This window comes from Mauremys mutica, chromosome 12, assembly GCF_020497125.1.
Source record: "Mauremys mutica isolate MM-2020 ecotype Southern chromosome 12, ASM2049712v1, whole genome shotgun sequence".
NCBI lineage: Eukaryota > Metazoa > Chordata > Testudines > Geoemydidae > Mauremys > Mauremys mutica.
This window is the reverse complement of record NC_059083.1, coordinates 29,215,423-29,238,114: the sequence shown is the minus strand read 5'-3', so window position 1 is coordinate 29,238,114 and position 22,692 is coordinate 29,215,423. Positions and strand designations below refer to the sequence as shown.

The 22,692-nt window shown below is 51.4% G+C and overlaps 1 protein-coding gene and 1 long non-coding RNA gene across 2 annotated transcripts; both read left to right on the top strand.

Moving 5' to 3' along the window:
• Positions 1-332: 332 nt before the first annotated feature.
• On the top strand, positions 333-13,813 carry LOC123346662 (tripartite motif-containing protein 15-like). Its single transcript, XM_044984137.1, has 6 exons — positions 333-537; positions 2,008-2,030; positions 2,748-2,863; positions 5,010-5,069; positions 6,410-6,584; positions 13,810-13,813. The coding sequence occupies exons 1-6, from the start codon at positions 496-498 to the stop codon at positions 13,811-13,813; spliced, it is 420 nt and encodes a 139-aa protein (XP_044840072.1). The 5' UTR covers positions 333-495.
• Positions 13,814-15,839: 2,026 nt separating this feature from the next.
• LOC123346128 lies at positions 15,840-19,220 on the top strand. The gene is made up of 3 exons (XR_006572932.1): positions 15,840-15,973; positions 18,095-18,190; positions 18,744-19,220. It is a non-coding gene; the product is annotated as an uncharacterized LOC123346128 (long non-coding RNA).
• The last annotated feature ends 3,472 nt before the right edge of the window (positions 19,221-22,692 follow it).

Sequence of the window (22,692 nt, the reverse complement as noted above, 5' to 3'; positions counted from 1 at the left end):
TTTTAACTCCCCTGACGTCTCTGTTAGTGTAGTGCTGAGTCCTGCCTCCTGCTGCTCTGGGTCTGAATTTCCACAGACCATAAATAACAGAAGATGGTGACCATGACTGACAGAGAAACATCCCTTTCACAGGGATACAGGGGCCAAAAGGGAAGGTGTGAGAGAATCCCCTGCCTAGTACACACAGGGTAGAGTCAATCTTAGGATTTTCAAAGAAAATCACCCTCCTGCACACTCAGCTCTCCATGAAAGGACCCTGGGCTCCGTCCATATGTCCCTGACCAGCCCTTGCCCTATTTCATACAGAAACAAACACAAAACGAGAGGCAGAAGATTGTGTCTGAATTTCAGCAATTGCAGCAGTTCCTGGAGGAACAAGAGCGACTCCTGCTGGTCCAGCTGGAGAAGCTGGATGAGGAGATTGTGAGGATCCAGAATGAAAATGTCAGTAAACTCTCCAAGCAGATTTCCCATCTCAGTGAGCTGCTCAATGAGATGGAGGGGAAGTGTCAGAAGCCAGCGAGTGAATTCCTACAGGTGAGACTGAATGAGAAAGATAGGTGGGTGCTCCAGGACAGCCAGCTCTCCCCCTCAGTGCTACCCACCGTCAGACCTGCCGATTAACTCCTCCTCCTCCTTCCAGCACCATCTGCCTGCTGCAATCAGCTGTTCCACTGTGTGCAGGAGATGCTGGGAGGGAGTGGGAGGAGCGGGGAGGGAGTGTGCTCATGTTAGGATTCCCTCCCCGCTTTGAACTCTCGGGGACAGAGGTGGGTACCCACATGAAAGACCCCCTAATCTTATATTCCATCATCTTAGGTTAAAAACTTCCCCAAGGCACAAATTCCTTTCCTTGTCCTTGCTGCCACCACCAAGTGATTTAAACAAAAATTCAGAGATGGGACACTTGGAATCCCTATTCCCCCAAAATATCCCCCCAAGCCCGTTCACACCCTTTCCTGGGGAGGCTTGGGAATAATATACCAACCAATTGCCTTTAATGTAAGTACAGACAAGACCCTTATCTTTAGGACACTAAAATCAATGGGGTTCTTTAAAGAATAATTTTATTATAAAGAAAGAAGTACAAGAATCACACCTGCAAAATCAGGATGGAAGGTAACTTTACAGGGTAATAAAAAGATTTAAAACACAGAGGACTCCCCTCTGGACTCAGCTTCACAGTTACAAAAACAGGATTAAAACTACCTCTTAGCATAGGGAAAATTCACAAGCTAAAACAAAAAAAATAGCCTAACGCATTTCCTTGCCTTGGTTAGAATTGTTGTAATCTTAGATGGATCATTTCAGGTAGGTTTTCAGGAGCTGTTGTCCCTGCTTGGTCTATCTCGCCGTCAGGAGAGGGAACAAACAAACAGAGCCCAAACAAAACCTCCACCAACCCACCAGATTTGAAAGTATCTTCTTTCCTTATCGGTCCTTCTGGTCAGGAGCCAACCAGGTTATCTGAGCTTCTTAACCCCTTAGAGGTAAAGCGATTCAGTACAGCTGCAAGGAGGTATTTTATGTGACTCTTTCCTTTATATTTATGGCAGCTCACAAGAGGAGACGAGGAAGAGACAGGGTGGAGGTTGAGTGGGAGTGGGAAGAGTTGGGTTGGGGTGTGGCATTGGGGAAAGGTTTGGAGTGGAGGTGGGGCATGGGGTTGAGCACCCCCAGGGACAATTGGAAACCGGCACTCATCATGTAGAAACATGCCAGACCCCCACAGAGGGAGGAGCGGGCTGCTGAATCATAAGCACTGGAGTCCAGCAGTCGGAGATCTCAGTGTCACTCAGCATGTGCATTGCTGACATCTGAGTGAGTATTATTCTTAGCAGAGTCACAGAGATATGAAAGATGGAAAAGCCCCATTAGCTCAGGGAATCAATGGCCCTGGGGCCAGGGCAGGGTCCCTTCCCCCATACTTCCTAAATCCCTTCCCTGGAATCCCCTGTGTGTGTGTGTCAGAGAGGACGGAAATTCTTTTGTCTCTCTCTCCTCTAGGACGTCAGAACCACCTTGAGCAGGTATGCGGCTCCCTCGCACTCCACAATGCTGGGAAAGAGCTTGATGATGAGGGTAGCACCGCATCTCCCCGGGGCTCTACAGCAAAATGTGTGGGGAGATCACATGTTGGATACAAATCTCTCTGATCAGCTCCATCCTGGGGTGCTCACTCTTGTACAGAAGACTCTGGAATTCTCCAGTCAGTGGGAAAGACTGACCTCAAGTATTTTGTAGAGATGTCACATCCCTGGGGGACTGGCTGCTTCAGGATTGTGGGGATGGAATATGGGCCTGTCACTGCTGGGTCCTGGTCACTATTCAGCCCAGGGCAGTAGTTTTCAAGAGCCTTTCCCGATCTGAGGGCTGTTTGGAGACCTGTGTGGAATGAGTTGGGGAAGGGGTAGTTGGTGTCTCAGTCTAGTTCCTAGAGGCAGATTTCTACAGCACTTCACCTGGGAACCTTCTGTCCCTCAGAACATGGAGGCCAAGGAGCGAATTGGCCATGGAGACTCAATTCCCCTTTTGTCCCCAGAGCTGGTCTCTCCAGACCAGAGTTGAAGAATATTAATGACCTTTGAAGAGAAGGTTGCTTGGGCCTGGGTTGTGTTGCATCTGCTCTGAGGCTGGGAGAAGTCGAGGAATTCTAACTCCAGGGCCATTAGAGCAGCGACTCACTAGCCAGAACTTATAATGAGTCACACAGTAAAATATAATCAAGTGAAATTGTTTCCCTCCAGGTGTGAGAAGGGGAAGTTCCAGCAGCCAGAGGAGATTTCTCCTGAACTGGAAGAGCGAGTCAGTGGTTTCTCCAAGAAAACGACTGTGCTAATGGAGATTCTGGGGAAGTTCAAAGGTACTTAGAAGGGATCTAGGAATGGAAATTGGGATAAGCCTCTGAGAAGAGAATGGTGCTGATCAATTGGTTCACACTTAGATGATGCTGTTAAATTAAGAAATGACTCAAAGACTTTAAGGCCAGAAGGGACCATCATGATCATCCAGTCTGACCAACTGCACACTGCAGGCCACAGAACCTCACCCACCCACTCCTGCAATTGACCCCTAACCTCTGGGCAAGTTAGTGACGTCCTTAAATCATGATTTTAAAACTTCAAGTGTAACTGGTTGAGCACTCAGCAGTGCGGCGCTTCCTGCTGGTCAGTCAGGGAATTAGCTTTCCTGCTCCAGAGCGCCCACTGCTGGCCAGTGTCTCTCCTGCCTCAGGCCCCTCCATGTCCCTCCTGGACCCCAGTGCCCCTTAGCTTGGGGTTCTGCCCACAGCAGTACCCCCACACTCTGGGTCTCCTCTCCCAGGGGCATCCCAACCCTCTATAACCACCTTGACTCAGTGGTTACTGCCAGTCATCTAGCCCCCTTTCTCTGGGGCAGCCTGCAGTCCACAATGTCCACTCATCATTAGCAAAGAGGTTGGACCTACTGCCTTTCTAACCCTAGTACCATCCCGGGCCCTTAACAAGGCCTCAGCCTTGCCCCAGCTCTGCCTGCCCCACCCCAGCCCTGCTCTGTGTAAGGTACCTTGTGCTCTGCTCCCAGGCAGCCCTGCAGTGAGACTCTTGCCTGCCTAGCTCCCAGCCCTTTGATCAGGGCCAGTTGTGGCCTAATTGGGTGTGGCCCCAGCTGTGGCTGCCTCCCCAGTCAGCCGACCTCAGCTGCTTTTCACCTTTTACCTCCTTTTATCCCAGGAGGGTGATAACTGCCCCACTACACAAGTTACAGAGAATCCACCATTGACTCTAGTTTAAATCTGCAATTGACCCGTGCCCCAGGCTGCAGAGGAAGGAAAGAAAAAAATCCCCCGGCTCTCTGTCAATCTGACTTGGGGGAAAATTCCTTCCCCACCCCAGATATGATGGTCAGTTGGATACCGAGCATTTTGGCAAGACCCAACAGCCAGACACGTGGCAAAGAACTCTCTATTGCTCAGAGCCCTCCCTGTCTACTGCCCCATCACCAGCCATGGGGCACATTTCTCAAAGGTGGATCCAGCACATCTCTGAGCTCTGGTCCCATTTGCAGCTAGTTTCTGCCAAATGGGCTGTAGGGAAGGAGAACGCCCCTCCCCTATGGTCAGGGATCCCTTCAGCACAGGAGCCTCTGGTGCCTCCTCCACAGCAGCTACAGGGACAAGGCGGGTTCCTGAGAGGGCTGGGAATGGGGTGGGGGTGGTGACGGTGGGTGGAAGACAGAGGGGGTGGACGAGGGACAGAGGGAGGTGGGCCATGTAAAGCTGGGCCTCTCACACTCTGCACAGTGGCTAAAACACACGGGGGCCATTGTCATAGGGATGTAGCTCTGGCTGGCTTCAGAACTTCCTCAGCCTGTGCCAAGGTCTTCACCGGCCCCTGCAGCCACTGAACAGCAGAGTCACAAAAGGCCCCTCCCCTCTCCTTTTCCCGGTACAGGGGGGAATCGGACCCTTTGAGCCAACCCTCCCCCACCTCAATTTCCACCTTGATAAAATAATTTTACTATTATTTCAATTTCTGCCTATGGAGGACAAGGTCCCGTCGTGCTGCTCTCTGTAGAGGCGCTGAGTAAACAGACCCAACAGCTCACAATTAGAGCCAGGATTTCACAAACTCTGAACATCCCGTTAGTGTCAAAGGGACCCAAGTGGGTAAAGTTACTTTTATGCCAAAGTCTTTGTATGATCTGGGTCTAGGTTATGACAAAAGGCCGCAAGTGAATGAGACAAACCAACTGGATTCTGAAGGGAGGGACGGGATGAGGAGGGAAAAGTAAATCTCTTACAGATTGTGTGTCCTGGGATAGTTGTGAGGCTGTAAGGCTGCTGGCTCCATTGCTGAGAGATGCCTGATTGAGAGGGGAAATAGATTTTAGACCTTTTTATATTAAATACCTGAGTGTGTCTCTGGGCCTCTCTGTCTGTTTCTCTGTCATAATTATAAAACCGTTTCAGAGTGGGGATGCTCTTATGAATATGAAATTCTCACCTCTCTTCTCCTTTCTCCCCCAAGACACTCTGCCATCTCAACTGGAGAGAAAAAGGGGAGAATTGTTTGGACCACACAGACAGGGTGAGTTTGTGGGTGAAGATTGCCTTTAAATTATGAGAAAATTCCAGAGAAAATGTCTTCATGAGATTGTAGCTAAAGTTACCAACCAAACTGACAGCGACCATGACACACACAGCCCTAAAAATAACACTTTAAATGGTAAGGAGATCCAAGGACCCATGTCTCCCCTCCACAACACACACACACTTTTAAAGGTGGGATGACCAGGACACTTTTCAGCATGGGCACAGTTTGGGGGAAGAGGGCCACGTTGCCCTCCACACACACTGCAAGCCTTGGCAGGGGTGGAGCATGGCAGGCAGTGTCTGTGCTTAGGGCAGGGCAGCTGATCAGATCCTTTCTGTGTAGTGCAGCCTGTGCCCATGGCACCAACCTCTCCCTGGTGCTGGCCACTCTCAGTGGCCCCAACCCTGCTCCTCTTTCCCTGAGGCCCTGGGCAGGGCAGAAGCCAGAACCAGGCTGCCATCCAGGGACTGCACTGGGAAGCCCTGGATCCTACACCTGCCCAGGGTGGTGCACCCCGGGGAGTGGGGACATGGGCTGGGGACTGCTGCCAAAGGCCCATGGACCCATGTCCAGGGCAGGTGGAGTGTCAGGGGCTCTCCATAGCGGGCAAGTGTCCCAGCCTGGCCAGGGGGCAGGGCCTCAGTCAGGGCCACGGAGGGGGCGGGGACACAAAAAGAGTCCTGACACCAACCTTAGTGCTGAGTTCATGCCCATTCTGATGAACAGAAACACTCTTAACTGATATCAGAGGGGTAGCCGTGTTAGTCTGGATCTGTAAAAGCAACAAAGAATCCTGTGGCACCTTATAGACTAACAGACGTTTTGCAGCATGAGCTTTCGTGGGTGAATACCCACTTCTTCAGATGACTTGCATCTGAAGAAGTGGGTATTCACCCACGAAAGCTCATGCTGCAAAACGTCTGTTAGTCTATAAGGTGCCACAGGATTCTTTGTTACTCTTAACTGAGTCACACGCGAACAGAGCTCCCTGCCACATCCCTCTGCTTCACCCCAGTGCAGGGGGTCTCCCATCGCTCTTCTCCAACATCCTGCCTTTCCTCTGGGCAGGGCTGGGCTCTCCCATTGGAGCTGCTCCCTGCTTCCTGGATTGGGGAGATGCTCTTCCTGTGAGACTGGCAGCTCCTCCTTTCTCTTTAGGATGGAGATGGTGCTACCACACCCAGTGCCACCTCCTACTCTCTGGTTTTAAGTGGCTGTTCCCCATTGCTGCACCTTCCTCTCTGTTCCCTGGCCTGGGAGTGGAGGCTGCATTAGGGGAGGGAGCTCCCCCAGGGCTGAGCTCTGCCCCTAACTCTCTGATTCTCTCTCCCCAGTGAATGTGACTCTGGATCCAGACACGGCTCATCCCCAACTCGTCCTGTCTGAGGATCAGAAAAGTGTGAGATGCGGAGACACACGACAGCAACTGCCCAACAACCCTAAGAGATTTGACACTGCGCTGTGTGTGCTGGGCTGTGGGGGATTCACCTCGGGGAGACATTGCTGGGAGGTGGAGGTGGGGGGTGAGGGAGGCTGGGCTGTGGGGGTGGCCAGATGGTCTGTGGTGAGGAAGGGAGGTTTCAGCCGTAGCCCTGACGGGGGGATCTGGGCTGTGGAGTGGTCGTGTGGGGGGGGTCAGTTACGGGCTCTCACCTCCCCTGCGATCCTCCTGCCCCTGAGCCGGGCCCCCAGGAGGATCCGGGTTTGTCTGGACTGTGGCCGGAGGCAGGTGACATTTATCGATGCTGGGGACGAGGCCCCGATCCTCACTTTCCCGTCGGGCTCTGTCCCTGGGGATGGAATCCGACCCTGGTTCTGGGTGGGGCCGGGATCCCAGCTCAGCCTGTGTCCCTGAGACATGCAGCAGAGGCAGGAACCGGAAATCAGCCTCTCTAGCCACACACAGCCCAGTCTCTATGACCTTGGAGGACTCCCATCTACCCAGCTTCTGGCTCCTCATCTCTATGGCTGTTAGAAGCACCTCCCCCTCCCTCTCTGCAGCCTCAGGAATGGGGGCAGGAGGGGGAAGACCCCTGGGGCTGCAGGAGGGGCCCTGAGGGGCAGAGGTGGGGGCTGGGCAGGGGGCAGCACTAACAGCCGGGCAGGGGACAGGCGGAGGGGGGGGGGGTGGCAGGGACACAGCATGAATCAATCAGGGTTTGGGCTGTTGGGGAGAAGCAGCAGCAGCCAGGAGCGTTTTGTATAGATCTTTTGCCAGCACAGAATGCTCGAGGACAGCAACAGTGGTTCATTGCCCGGTGTGCTTCGCTTCAATAAACACACCAAGGTGGAAAAGCAGACAAAGTTTATTTGAGATCTCAAAGCTTGTGCAAGGAGACGGAGGTGTCTCAAATCATGCACACAGATACAAGCAGCTTTCTCTCTTTATACATGATTTCAGCTAAGCATTCTCATTACCCCCCACTACTCCTCCCCCTCTACCTCCCCCCTATTTCCCATATAGCGGATACATTATACGGCTAGCAATTACACTAAGCAGGTTAAATCATTCTTGGCAGCAAACAATTCATCTCGTTAGTGACTTTTTCTTGACCGGTTATTTTGTTTTACTCCCTCTGATTTGTTATCCTGCCCCCTCCCCCGCCCTTAGCCAGGTGCAAGCAGGCCTCACTATTGCCTCCTGGTATCAGTGTTGCACTGATAACTAGCTGCTACACAGTCCATTCTCGGTTACTGGCCTGTAAGGTCGATTATGGCATGTCTACACTACAGGAGTAGTTCGATTCAACTTAATTCGAATTTGTGGAATCGACCTTACGAAGTCGAATTTGTGTATCCACACTAAGGACAGTAATTCGACTTTGTGAGTCCACACTAACGGGGCCAGCGTCGACTTTGGAAGCGGTGCACTGTGGGAAGCTATCCCACAGTTCCCGCAGTCCCCGCTGCCCATTGGAATGCTGGGTAGAGCCCCCAATGCCTGCTGGGGGAAAAAATGTGTCGAGGGTGGTTTTGGGTAACTGTCATCATTGAACCGTCAATCTCGCCCTCCCTCCCTCCCTCCCTGAAAGCGCCTGCGGGCAATCTGTTCGTGCACTTTTCTGGTCAGTGACGCCACAGCCCTGCGAGCATGGAGCCCGCTGCAGTTATGGCCGTTTTCACCTCCTCACACCTTATCGTCCACCTCTTCCACAGTCATCTGCTGAGAAATCGGGCTACTTTTCAATGGTGCTGCAAGCACTGGTGGACCATAGGGGACGTTTTACCAACATCAACATCGGGTGGCCAGGCAAGGTTCATGATGCGCGTGTTTTCAGGAACTGTGGTCTGTTTAGATGCCTGCAGGAAGGTAGTTTCTTCTCGGACCACAAAATAACTGTTGGGGATGTGCAGATGCCTACAGTGATCCTTGGGGACCCAGCCTACCTGCTAATGCCCTGGCTTGTGAAGCACTATACAGGCGCCTTGGACAGTGACAAGGAACTCTTCAAGTACCAGTGAGCAGCGTGACCTGTGATTGTTCAGTTTCTTTACAGAGAAGCTGAACCTGCCCCTGTTTCTTTACCAAGTTACTGTTGACTAGCATCTGCAGTTACATACCCTGTCCACCCCGCTTCCCCCACTTCCAACACACGTGTAAAAATAAAATACATGTTCCATTGTTACTTAACAAAGGTTTCTTTATTAATGACTTTGCGTTAAAGGGTTGAAACTGGGACGCAGACTGTGCTGAGTAGGGTGTGTGGTGATGTAAAAACCGCCTCTGAACTTGAGGAATGACAGGCTCCTGCTCCTAGAGCGGTCCGCAGTGCCGGACTGCTTGTTTCAATGGAGCCTGCCATCCCTCCTTTTTGGGATTCTGTGTGCGGGGGCTATGTGACCTTGTGGCGGAGGAGGACGGATACAGATTCCTCTGCTGCGTGACTCAGCGGTCCAGGACAAGGACCGCTGTATAAGATCTGTAACCGCCCTCCCCCGCTGCAAAGTCACATCTCCCCCGCCCACACAGATCCTGGAAACCACCTCCAAAAACCGACCAGGGTGCCTACTGACTGCACCGTGTGTGTGACCCGCTGCTGATCCTGCCCCCGTGTCTGTATCCTGGTAAAGGTGACTGTCCTATGCAATTACCAACCCCCTTCCCCACCCACCCCTTCAAACACAGTCTTCTGTGAAAAAACGTGATGGAAACAGTAATTAACAGCAAAGTATTTTTAATAATTAACTAGACGGGATGAAACTGGGATTTGGGCTTGGGTGAGTCTGGAAGGGAAGGACTTCTCAAAATTGAGGGTATGAGAGCTTTTGGGTACTTGAGCACTCTGCTGGGGTGCAGTGACAGTTTTCACGGCCCCTGGTGGTTATTTTGGGTGAGGGGGGTATGGGACTTTGTGGCGGGGGAGGGCGGTTGCAGATACACTGCAGGGGGGCTCTGTCCTCCTGCCTGCGGTCCTGCAGAACATGCACAAGGCGCCGGAGCGTGTCCGTTTGCTCCCTCATTAGTCCAAGCAGCGTTTGAGTCGCCTGCTTGTCTTCCTCACGCCACCTCTCCTCCCGTTCGCTGTGTGAGCGCTGGTACAGAGAGAGGGTCTCCCTCCACTGGCTCTGCTGGTCCGCCTCGGCTCGGGAGCAGCCCATAAGTTCATGGCTCTGGAGATCTTCTCCTAGGTCTTTGCATTCCGTTTTTTTGGAGCGCAGCTTCGAAAGCACAGACTCCTCGCCCCACACACCGATCAGATCCAAGACTTCCCGGTCAGTCTATGCTGGGGCCCTCTTTCTGTTCAGAGATTGCATGAACTCCTCTGCTGGAGAGCTCTGCATCGTTGCCGGTGCTGCTGAGCTCGCCCCGATGTCCAACCAGGAAATGAGATTCAAACTGGCCAGACACGAAAAGGAATTCAAATTTTCCCAGGGCTTTTCCTGTGTGCCTGATCAGAACATCCAAGCTCGGACTGCTGTCCAGAGCGTCAACAGAGTGGTGCAGTGTGGGATAGCTCCCGGAGCTACTAAGGTCGATTTGCATCCACACCTAGCCTAATTCGACATGGCCATGTCGAATTTAGTGCTACTCCCCTCGTCGGGGAGGAGTACAGAAGTCGAACTAAAGAGCCCTCTATGTCGAATTAAATGGCTTCCTGGTGTGGACAGGTGCACGGTTAATTCGAATTAACACTGCTAAATTCGAATTAACGTCCTAGTGTGGACCAGGCCTTAGAGTTTAACATGGGGGCCCTCTAGGCAAGCATAGAATAACTTTGGTTCATTCAGGCCTAATAAAGATGCCTGATGACACCAACAGATCTGTGTCCTTTGATCTCACTGGGGGCTCCCAGCCCGGGATCAGCAGGAGGGGAAGGGATAAGATCAGGGAAAGAAGAGAGCAGTCGAGGGGGATGATCTGTGACAGGGAGGAGAGAGACAGGGAAATAAAAAGGGATGTAAAATGAGGGCTAGAACAATGATGAATAGAAAAGGACAGTACGAAAGGAAAGGGAACGTGAGCGGGACGGATAAATTTATTATGTTACTGAAAGCGAGACTGTAATTCATTAATTCCCAATATTAATCCCTGGCCATTGGTGCTATTTTAGTGCAGTTAAGAAAACTGTTCTCAGTAGCTGGGGATCTCCTTGCCGTGCTGCTGGTTATTAAAGCTCCTTCTCTGCTCCTTTTACTTTGCTACTTTCCAGCAACTTATTGTAAATAAAACATTACAAACAATTCTTCTTGTTTGTTCCACTTTAATGTCCCAGCTGCAAGGAATATTGAGCCTCTAGGAAGAGAGTTTGGATTTCACTGTGTGATGTGTCACTAACCAGCCTGTGCTCTGCCTCTGTCCTGTGCACACCCATGTCAATCAGGAATTCCCCAGCTGTGCTCTGCGGAGAGGTGACTGGTTGCACAGGGTGCAATCCATGCAGGGACTCGGGTGCTGCAATGCTGAGCATCACAGTAATTTTTAGGCAGCGAGAAAATCACAGGAACAGCAACAGTGTGACCCTCAGAGCTGAGTCAGGGGCCTAAACTCCCTAGACAATGCATGGGCTACACAGGCACCTTACAATGCAATTCACAAAAGCCACCTCAGTAGGTGGGGAGCCATGTAAGCTGGCCAATGGGAGATGCTGACAAGGGGGGAAGGGATGTCCTAAGCCACACCGTCTGATGTCCGGGTCCTCCAGTTGCGGCAGCTGCCAGTGCCTGGTAGTGATGGCAGCAGCTGGGCGCCCCAGGCCCTTTGAAATCGCCCCAGCAGGCTGCAGGGCTCCTAGGCGCACGCGCTGGATGGGTGCAGTGGCACATTAGGGGAAGGTGAAGCCCCGGACCCTGGCAGGAGCCATGCTGGGCAGGGAGGGAGGAAAAGCCCTGAACCCCAGCAGGAGCTGCACTGGCCAGGGGTGGGGAGAAGAAGCCCTGGACCGTGGCAGCTGGGCAGGGGGTTGGGCAGGGTGGGTAGGAGAAGCCCTGGACTCCAGCAGGAACGACGCAGGGTGGGGTGGGGGGCAGAAGATGTGGGGCTGAAGCCTGACCCCCTTCTGTTCAGAGATGGCCTGTGTCCCTCTCTCTCCCCTGCCCTCTGTGCGGAGCTGCCTCTAACTCTCTGGCTGTAGAGAAATTCAGCCCAAATCTACTCACCTTGGTATCTCCGTTTCCCCCCTCACCACAAAGCCATGAAGGGATTCAGCCTAGGAGGCAGGGTCAGCATTAGCCGCATTTGGCAGATGGGATCTAAGGTACACAGAGGTGAAGTGACTTTCCCAAGGCTAAGCAGAGAATCAGTGGCAGAGCAAAGAACCAAACCCAGCACACCTGAGCCTCAGGCCTGTGTCTTAACCACTGGGTCACCCTTCCTATCCGAGGAGGGGGAACCACCCTCTGCTGCTTTGAGTGGGTGGGTGGGAGCGGGCACTAGACAGAGCCACCAGGAGATGGGGAGCAGAGAGAGATGAGAAAATGGACATGGGTGGGTGGGAAGCAAGAAGGGGAAACATCAGGAAGGGGAGCAAGGACTTAGAGAAGAAACAAGAGCGAGGGAAAGGGGCAGGGAGAGCGATAGGAAGGGAGAGAGGAAAACTCCCCACTGCTTGTGTCTCCCATCCACCTTCTTCCCACAGCCGTCAGTGGCCCTCAGCTCCCAAACAGGCCCTAAGCAGGGGTGAAGCACAGAGACTGGGGTGTTACTGAAGACAGCTTGTAGCTGAGTGCAATGATTTTAATACACTGTAATTCATGATAATGTAATGCTGTAGTTCACTGCTATTTTAATAATGACATTGCTGCGATACCAGTGATAGACACACATTCAATAACTTGAGTATGAAAGAAGTGTATAAATATGCTGAAAATTGTCAGTTCTGGGGACAGACTGAGCCCCCCCAGACACACACCCCTCACCCTTAAGGCAGGAGGGGGCAGAAAGGAGTGAGCAGTGGGTAGGAGGAGGCTGTCAGGGGAGGGGACTTGGGAGAGGGGGCAGAGCAGGGGCAGAAGCGGTGGAGTGGGGTGAAGTGGGGGCTTGGCCTCGGGGAAGGAGGAGGAGCCGGGATGGGGCACCCACCGGCACAACCAAAAGTCAGCACCTATGGTGCGTGGGGTGGTACTAGTGGCAGGAGCGAAGGCAGGCAGGTGGGCATGTGGAAGCCCTGGCCGTGCCGGAAGAGCCCCCAGCAGTGCAGCCGGCAGCTCACTGGGCACCAGCCAGCGCAGGCACAGCACCGTCCAAATGTCAGGCGGACGGGTCCACGTGGGCGCAGCTTGTGCATGCGGGCACCAGTGGGGGCCCATTAACTGTTCTGCCCTGGGGCCCGGAATTGGTGTTGTTAGGCCTGGGGGGGACTGTGCTCATGTCCTGTTTCGGGCCCACAGCCCAGTTCTGTGTATTCCCATAGCTTGTTCTCTATCTGTTTCCTTTTCTGTTCACTGTGCTGGTTTAGATCAATGATGACACTCATTTAGGGGATTCCCTTGGGTAACTGAGAGAGATTTATGGTCTGAATTCTCACTGGCACAGCACTGCCAACCCCAGGCATTTGAAAATCTTAAATCAGGCCAGCCCCTCAAAATCATGAGATTTAATCATAATAAATAGTAACTATTAGTATTATTTTATTTGCCTTTTGGTTTCTCAGAGCTTTAGACTGCACTCAGGGCCCCCACATGGGGTGTATGTGTGGAGAGAAGGATACACTTTACCAAGGCCGGAGACCCTGGGGCCCAGCCCAGGCTGCAACCCCCATTACGATGTGTGGGAGGTGGCCTGAGTTACAAGTTTGTACAGGGCCCAAAAAAATTATGCTTGAGCCCTGACTGCACTGGGGTGACATTTTTATGTTTTTTTCTGCCACAAAGAGAGCTAGGTACAAAAACAATAGCTAGAAAACAAAAGCTGAGAGTCTCACCTCCTCACATGCTTCCAGGAGCTGGGGCTTCATCAAACACACCAAATATTGCAAAACTCATGATAAAATTATGACAGTTGGTGATGCTGCAGCCCCTTTCCACTGAGCCAAAGCAGCATTAGTGTAAATGAGAATCGGGTCTTGAAAACACTGATTCCAGCTTAACCCAGCTTTTAGCTCTGAAAGTTTATCACCACAAGGCTTGGAAGAATTTATCTTTTATTCGTAAATGCTGGCAAACGTAGCTTTTGCTGTCTACACACAGACCAATGAAAAATATTTCAATTGATAATAAATAATTAGAGATACGCAAAGTAAGAACAAGGCTGCTTGAGAACTTATTCGCATTTGATTGACTCTGCATCTTTTGACAGGTGATGTGACCATCTGTGTTTTCATGGTTATAAAGCTTCAACTTTTTGAATCTCCGTGTCTAGTGACATTAAATCATTGGGGTCTGACTCACTATTGATGTATCCCCCCCCTAATTTCCCGTAACTGTGAAAACTGAAATTGAGAACAATTGGAAGGAAATGCTAAACCCAGAGTTTTGTGTAATTGTGAAAATTTAACTCAATATTGAAAAAATGCTTAAAACTAGCAGTGACATATAATTAAATTAAAAACTAGCTGCAATACTCTATTATATATATATAAGGAATTCTGCCAAGCCTGACTATTCTTCCTTAGACACACACACTCTGCTCCTTCAAGGGCACCGCGATAGGCGGATGCCCCCCGGCCACAGGGCCCTGGGGCACATGTCACACAAACGCCTGCAGGCTGCAATGTTCCCGTGGGCTCCTCCCCACTCAGCAGCAGCCGAGTCAGTCCCAGGAAGGGAAACACCCGGCGGCTGCTGCAGGAGCTGCCAAGGCAGAGCCCGGCCGGCCTCACGCGGCTTCTCTCGTGCAGCGAATGTTGCTTGTTCTGGGGCTGCCCCTGGGGGTGGGGCTTCTGCCCTGTTTGGTTGGTTGGTTTGTTTTTAATTTCCCTCCCGAGAGCGTGATTGGCTCCCAGTTACCCAATCGGCTTTAAAAAAGCTTTAAAGGCTCGTTACTGCGCCTGCGCGAGGTTTGGTTTCGCTTTCGTGATTCCCCGACTGCTGCTGGCCCACGTGGCTGCTGCTGGCGCCTGGCTCGGGTGCAGGGCCCAGGGGCCTTTACTTGCTGTATGTGAGGGGGCTGCTGGCTGCACGCACCACCCCGTGGCTGCGCCTGGCTCACTACACAGGGGGTTCTGGTTTGGGGGGGGCAGATGTGAATAGTTGTAGCTGCAACGGGGAAGGATCGATTTACCTGCCCTTGCCCGCTCGCCTGGTAACTGCTGTGCGCCAGTCGGGGGGCAGCTGCGGGGAGGGGAACTCCCACGCTGTGTGGGGGAGGGGCTGGCGAAGGTTGCAGCAGAGTTTGAGGGTGTTGCAGGGGATTGGCTGGGATGGGATGGGGGAGGGGTGGCTCTGCACGGCTGGTTGGGGGGAGGGGAGTGCCACCCACTGTCCTATGCTAATTTTTGGTCAGTCTTTGGTCATCTGCGGTGCACCAGCCTTGGGTAGGGTCTAGTGGGGCCTGCTACAGGTGTGTAATGGCTGCACCTCGAGTTGGCCCCCCCCACTTCAAAAAAAAAAAGAAAAGTTCTGCTATTTATGTTGGTCTGTCTTTCTCTTGGTGTTGGTTGTTGGGTCCTGATGGGCACACTGGACGGGGGCGGGGGGAGGGCTGAGAGAGTCAAGGTGGATGCTGACTTTGGGAGCTTAGAAAGGTGTTGCTTGAGGGGAACCCCAGAATGTATGGGGGGAGGTATTTGAATGCAGAATGAGGAGGGAGTGCTGGCATTGGCCGTGTGGGGCATTTATGGTGGGGGACTTGGTCCAGGATGGTGGGGCTGCATGGGGCCCTGACTGGGGCAGAGTGGGATGGAGGCATGGTGGTCTGGCTCTGGCAGTGTGGGGTGCATTGTGGGGGCCCTGGCTGGGGCAGTTGGTGCACAAGGCTTTTGTTTTGGGTTTTTATTTGGATTTTTTTCACCATCAGTGCTAGTACATCACCCCCACCACTAACCAGCCCCTACATTCCTGACATCAGGAAAGTGAAACTACCCTGCTACACTGCCCAGAGGGAGCCATGGCTGCAGAGAACCCCGTGGAAAGTCTCCAGGAGGAAGCTACATGCCCCATCTGTCTGGAGTATTTCACAGAACCTGTCACTCTGGAGTGTGGGCACAATTTCTGCCGAGCCTGCATCAGCCAGTGCTGGGAGGGATCCGATACAGCTGCCTCCTGCCCTCAGTGCAGAGAAAGTGTGCAACAGGGAAACCTCAGGCCCAACAGGCAGCTGGCAAATCTAGAAATAGCCAAAGGGCTGAGTTTACAGGCAGCAAAAGGAGCAGGAGGGGACGGGGTGTGTGGGGAGCACCAGGAGACTCTGAAACTGCTCTGTGAAGAGGATTAAAACCTCCATCTGTCTGGTGTGTGACAGATCCCAGGCACACAGAGCTCACACGGTGGTTCCTATACAGGAAGCTACCCAGGAGTACAAGGTAGGGAATTGCTGTCAAATTTAATGGGTAATAACTTTGGATTTTAGGTACAAGGTTCATTTCACTGGAAGTTGCCTGTTACATGTGCATCTGCATCATTCAGCTCTCCAGAGCCTTCACTGAAGGGGAGATACTATTGAAAAATAAATGATCTGTCACAGTGGCAAGAAGGGCAAAAAATAGTCTTGAAAGGTACCTGACATGGGAGACTTTTATCTGAGATGCTGAATCCTTGTCAAACCAGCTTCCACTGGTGAAATAAGGGAACTTTTTTACCATAGGTGCTGACCGCATGGGTCCTGCTGGCAGGCCCTGCTGATCAGTGCCTCCCTGTGCCTCCCTAGGCCTGTGGAGCTCACCTGTGGGGAAGAAGTAAGGAGTGGTGCCGCGGGAGATGGGGCAGAATGGGATGAGTAGAGTGGGGGGGGGGGGCCTTGGGGGAAGGGGTGGAGTGGGGGCAGAGCCAGGTGTCTAGCCCCTGGCACATTGGAAAGTTGGTACCTGTGCTTCTTACAGAACTGAAGCTGTTAAATGACCAGTGAGGCTTGAATCACAAGAGCTGCAGGCTGGTCTAGCTGAGAGTGCTGCCTTCAGGCTGGAGATGGGGAAGTTACAGGCTGTTGATTGGAGGGAGGGAGAGCTCAGTGGTCTGAGCATTGACCTGCTTAAACCTAGAGTTGTGAGTTCAGTCCTTGAGGTGGCCACTTTGGGATCTGGGGGAAAAAATCTGTCTGGGGATTGGTCCTGCTTTGAGCAGGGGGTTGGACTAGATGACTTCCTGAGGTCCCTTCCAACCCAATATTCTATGAAATCAAAAACTCTGTTACTGATTTGTATCACAGAACTTATTATTAGTTTTATTTGGATCACAGTCCCCACATCCCCCAAACGAGATCTGGGCCCTGCATAAAACATGAGGGACAATGTTGTAGACAAGACAAAACAAAGGGTGGGGAAGGAAAACTGAGGCACAGAGAGGGCAGTGACTTGTCCAAGGTCATGCAGCAGGTCAGTAGAATTGGGAATACAACCAAGATATTTGAAGGCCCAGTCCCATGCCCAAACCACTAAACCAGGCTGCCACGCCCACAACAGCACTGAGCAGTGATGAAATGCGGCCATTAGGAAGGAAAGACTCCTTGATAAACACCCCAGGCCCAGCAGGGTGATGAGGTTTCTCATTGGGATTCTGAATTCCCTTTTTGGTCCATGAAGGGTTAAACTCAGATGCAGGCCTGCACTAGAGGAGATCACTGGGCTAAATGCTGCATTGATCCTGAGCACCTTCAGATCACTGGGCTAAATGCTGCATTGATCCTGAGCACCTTCAGTCCACACACAAAAGGGCTCTAGACAGCTCAGGTCCATGCCAAGTACCACTGGGATTACACTGGATTGTAGCAAAATTAACTGCTGGGCGGTGCTGACCTGGGTCAGTCTGACCTGTTCCGTGTTGTACGTGGGCAAAGATCAGCTACAGTGGTTCCATGAGTCCCACAATGCAGCCTCTTCACATCTCTCAGGATCCGCTGTTCTGTGATCTTTCCAGGGACTGGGACTGTAGGTAGCTACCCAGAAAGCATTGCTGAGCGTGTTCAGAACAGAACTAGGGCAAAGCCCAATCGGTCTTACCACAAATCAGCCTGTCTCATGGGGCTTGGCCCTAATGCTCAGACCAGGTCTGTCCAGCCAGTGCAAGCCCCAGGGCTTCAGGGCAGGAATTCAATGGGGACTTGGCTCCTGAGAGAATCCCAGCCCATATTTTGAGCCTGGGTGGTCTCTGGGATTTCTGTCTCTTTGTTAATTTAGTCTTCTGAAAACCACATTAATTGAGTTACTACCACGTGACTCCAGTTTCATGTTATGAATTAATCAATACCAATCACCCTTGGATAATTGAGGTCTCTCTTTAATTACTAAAAAGACTGAACCTGAATTGGTAACAATTCAGAATATGATACGCTCCCAGTCGCCAGTGTCAGATTTCATTTCCCAGGTGGCTCTCATGTCATCAGCTATTTAGGACCAACAGTCACCTTGGGTTTGGGAGGAAAAAACATCCCCCTACACACCCTTCTGAACCCTCAGAATGAAACCTCCCAATCATCTCTTTTTCTACAGGAGAAAATCCAGGCCCAATTGAAGACTCTGAGGGAAGAGAGAGAAAAGCTCCTGGGATTTAAAGAGACTGGAGAGGGGAAAAGCCGGGAGTATTTGGTAGGTGCCTCTTGTTATTAACCTGTGGAGACTTGTGGTGAGAGGTCTGTTTGTAGTCAGATTCCTCTGTGGTTTTGGTGAATGTGGGCATGTCTGTGTTTCTCCATGATCATGGATTTTCTGGGTTAGGTTCATGAGCAGAATCTAAGCTTTCATTTCAGTGAATGAGTTAAATTCTAGCCCTTGTGGCTTTCTCTGTGTCTGTGTCATTTCTTGCATTGTTGAATTATTTGATCCTTTTTTCTTGCCATGGAACTTCTCTCTGTGTAATGCTGAGTCCTGTCTCCTGCTGCTCAGGATCTCTGTGCTCAGAGGCTATTGATAATGCAATGTCATAACCACATCAGTCATGGAAGCATCCCTGTTCAGAGACATTGGGGAGGAATGAGAAAGGGGTGAGAGAATCCTCTCCCAAGAGCCACAGGGTAGAGTCCAGTTTCAGAAATCTTAGGGTTTGCAAAGAAGTGCTCCCTCCTGCGCACTCAGTGAAAGGATCCCCCAGGCTGCCTCCATGTCCCTGACCAGCCCTTTCCCTGTTGCTTTACATAAACAGATAGAAAAGAAGAGGCAGTAAATGGTGGCTGATTTTCAGCATCTGCAGCAGTTCCTGGAGGAACAAGAGCGGCTCCTGCTGGCCCAGCTGGAAAAGCTGGAGAAGGAGATAACGAAGATACAGAATGAAAATGTCACCAAACTCTCCAAGGAGATTTCCCATCTCAATGAGCTGATCAGTGAGCTGGAGGGGAAGTGTCAGAAGCCACTGGGTGAATTCCTGTAGGTGAGACGGAGTTAGAAATACCCAGTATCCCAAGTCCAACACAGCGACAGGACAGCTCCTAAAATATGGGCACAGGAGTCCTGCAGTCAGAGACCCCAGTGTAACTCTGTGTGTGCGTTCCAGAAATGTAAATGACAATTGCTCATTGCAGAGTCACAGACATATAGGTATTGAGAGACAAAAGCCCCATTAGCTCAGTGACTATAGCAATGTGGTCAGGGCAGGGCCTCTCTTCCTCATATTTGCAAAATCTCTTCCTTGGAATGTTTGTGTGTGTGTGTGTGTGTGAATGGGATTGAAATTCTCTTCCTCCCCCCTCCCCCATGGCTTCTAATGCTTGCTTTGCTGCATGTTTGCTGGCAGACAGGGCCGGCTCTAGGTTTTTTGCTGCCCCAAGCAAAAAAAATTTGGCTGCCCCCCTTCCCAGCCCTGGGCTCCCCCCGTACCCTCCTGCTGCCCCAGTCCTGGGCTCTCCCCCCACCCACACACAGCCCCTGCCACCCCAGTGCTGGGCTTCCCCCTTTCCTCCCCACCAGTGCCCTCCCTCCACCCTGCTGCTGCCCCAGCCCTGGGCTCCCCCCCCCCAGAGCGCCCCCCCCCCCCCCCCCCCCACACCACCTGCTGCCCCAGCCATGGATCACTGGTAACTCGCTCCCAGGGCGGGTCATTCAGCCGGAAATTTGGACGTGCACAGAACACAGGCAGGATTGGTTCCTATATGGTTACAGAGCTGCAGTAAAGTGGAACAATTTTCAGCTTGTGTGATTGGAGGATATCTGGATGCATATTATAAGACTGTCCTCCATAAATGAGGAAAAGTTGAGGTGCCTTTATTATTCTTTTGTTCCACTCTTTCTTTCTCTGGGGAATTTGCCAATGCAATATCACTGTCTTCCTTTCAAACAAACAAAAAGGCAATGGCTGTTGAAAATAGCAATTCCAGTCCTAATAAGCATTTCTTGCTCAATTGTATCCTACTTTTTCTACAGCACGTTACAGTGGATCAGTATATTTGATTTGGGAGAAATGAAGTAAAAACTGCCCAAACCAAGCTTGAGCACTCCTGAGTTTTGCGGTGTTCAAATCTGGAAGGCAGGTGCTGGGGGTGAGAGAGGGCTGTGGGCTCCATGGGGGAGCATGGCAGGAACTGTCTGGAGCTGTACGGAGCCAGACACACTGGTCTGAGTGGCACAGTAAGCGGTTTGGGGGTTGGAGAAGGGGTAGGGGGTTCCAGGGGGCAGTCAAGGGACAAGGAGCAGGGGGGGTTGGATGGGGCAGAGGTTCGGAGGGGCAGTCAGGGGACAGGCAGCAATTGGATAGGCATGGGAGTCCAGGAGGTTTATCAGGGTGTTGGTGCCACTAGACCTGAGTAAACCAAAGTTGTGACTGCAGGCCTGAGTAAACCAGAGGTTTTCCATGCTGTAAACTTTAACCAGCCTAAAATGCTAACAGACTGCAAGCAAAATGTGTAGCTGTCAGCAATCTTCGCTTGCAAATGTAGAAGTTTAAAACAGCAGAAGCGGCGGGGAGGAGGGGGAGAGGGGGAAGGAAAATCTGTATGCGTTTGTTCTGTAAAGGCCATAAATAAGCTTGTGCATGAAAACCTTTTCTAACACGCTAAAATGTAATGCCTAATGTAGCTGCTGCTGGGAAGGGAGGGGTGAGGGGAAAAACCGAACAAAAGGCTTACACAAACAAGGGGGGTATAAATGCTGGGACCCCGCCTGCGCGCGGGTGTGCAGGATCTGAGAATGCTTTTCTCCCTGGCACTTATTTGGGCTCAAATAAACCTGGTTTTGCTTCTCCACCCTGGTGTAATAATTAGTGCGACGCACACCGGGCAACGAACCCTGCTGTTGCTCCGCCTTGGGCTCTTTGAGCCGGCAACAGTTTTGGCGTCCCTGGGTGGGCTAGAGGCAAAATTGTGCCTTGCCCGGACTCCTCCAATGGCCAGTGGACAAAGGTCACAGCCAATGCCCAGCGCGCACCGGTGCCTTTACCGGGGGCCTCGGCAGAGACGCGTCAGGCTGACCTTGTAGGACACAACGGTGCAACGCACTCAGATAGTGGAAAAGCAGCTGCGGGCGACGGTGAGGAACCGGTCCTGTGGAAAAGGTAGGAACAGTCCAGTAGTGTGGACTTTTGCCTGAGGCTGGGGACGCCCAGCCGTTGTAATTCCCACTAGACAAGAGAGCGTCCTATAGTGGGTCAAGGGCAAGCCCGTGGTATGGGGCAGGAACAAAGTACAGGCAGGGTATGGTGTACACCCTTAGAATGCATTCTGATAAATTGGAAAGTGTTTGAATCAGATCCAATGACTAAAAGTGAACTGAAAAGATTTTATACAGTAGACTGGCCTCAGTATCAGTTAGAGAGCCAGGAAAGGTGGCCACCAGAAGGATCACTTAATTACAGCATGATCCTTCAATTATTTCTGTTTTGTCAGCGAATGGGTAGCTTCTGAAGCTGTTTGTATGTAGAGCTCTTGTAAAAATCCCTCATCATATGCCCCAGAGCTGCACTGGGAGGAAAACTGTCCGTGAAAATGTCTGTTTCTGCTGGGCTCATGCCATTTGAATTTATTGACTGTGCAGCAAGATAAAATGCATCGTGGTAATAGAAAACAATGGCCTTGGTGTGTGTGTGTGTGTGTGTGTATACCTGTGTAAGTGTTCGTTGCTGGAAGACGCCCAAATTGCCCTGTGAAGCGATTGCTAATGATCAGGAGTAGTCTAACGCAAGCCCAGTAACTAGTGGATCTTTAGGAAATCCGACCCACGGTGGGCTGACTCAGCCTGGCATCGTCCGGCGAGGAAGCTGCCTGGGTCTAGGAATGTGTGAACCCATCTTCCCTCCCCCCCCCCCCCCTCCTTTCCGTGTGGGCTACTGACAGTCTAATCATCTCATTGGATGCAATTAAAGTATACGGCGCTGTGTCTCCCAGAGACTAGCCGACGCTCTTTGCTGAAAGGGGATGTAGGAGAGTCAGTCATCCTTGTTAGTCTCCCCTGTGTAAATGTTCTGTAGGAAAAAATTCTTAGTTTATGAGCCGCTAGTGCGGACAGGGTACCCTCTCTGTGTGTGCAAGTGGAAAGTGGGTAAAGGGACAGTCTAAAAATTCTACCTCACCCCCTAAGGGTACCCCAGCATAGTACATGTACGTACATTATGGTCCTAAAACCTGCAGGTATTTAGAGAATTGGAATCTTCACATGTGTAAAAATCCATCTAAACAGTGCCCATTAGAAGGTATCTTCAATCTAGATAAGATCATATATCTCAGAGGAGCTTTTAATCACAAAGAAAAGCCTCTGACACAGTGTAAGCAATTTGTCTAGAAACGGGTTAATTTAAAACTCGGCTAACCCCAGAGATAAAGAGAGAGCTGCTCTGCCTACAAGGTCAAGAGCCTGTACAAACTATGCTAAGTAACTATGCTTTCAGCCCCAGCTGGTTGTGAAAAACAGAGACAAAAGCAAACCAAAAAAACAGTATAAATTACAGAACTGAGATTGCATTTGCAAAGCTTAACGGTTCAGTAAAATCCAACAGTTTTTGCAACCCTGAAGCCGGACAGGCAGCTGACCTGAACTGAAATCTCTGAAAGAGACGCCGCAGGAGATTCCAGGGTGTAAAAAAACAGCCATCCCAAAAGTGAAAGCATGTTGGAAATGCTGGACAAGCTGTATACAAAATAATCTCCCGTCCACCTATTTCCCTTCTC

What these genes read in the sequence shown, in the direction of transcription:
- LOC123346662 (XM_044984137.1), top strand. Translation starts at nt 496, where the DNA reads ATGGAGGGGAAGTGTCAGAAGCCAGCGAGTGAATTCCTACAG. An exon ending in GTCAGAACCACCTTGAGCAG is followed by an intron (nt 2,031 to 2,747) that starts GTATGCGGCTCC and finishes GTTTCCCTCCAG; the next exon opens with GTGTGAGAAGGGGAAGTTCC. An exon ending in GATTCTGGGGAAGTTCAAAG is followed by an intron (nt 2,864 to 5,009) that starts GTACTTAGAAGG and finishes TTCTCCCCCAAG; the next exon opens with ACACTCTGCCATCTCAACTG.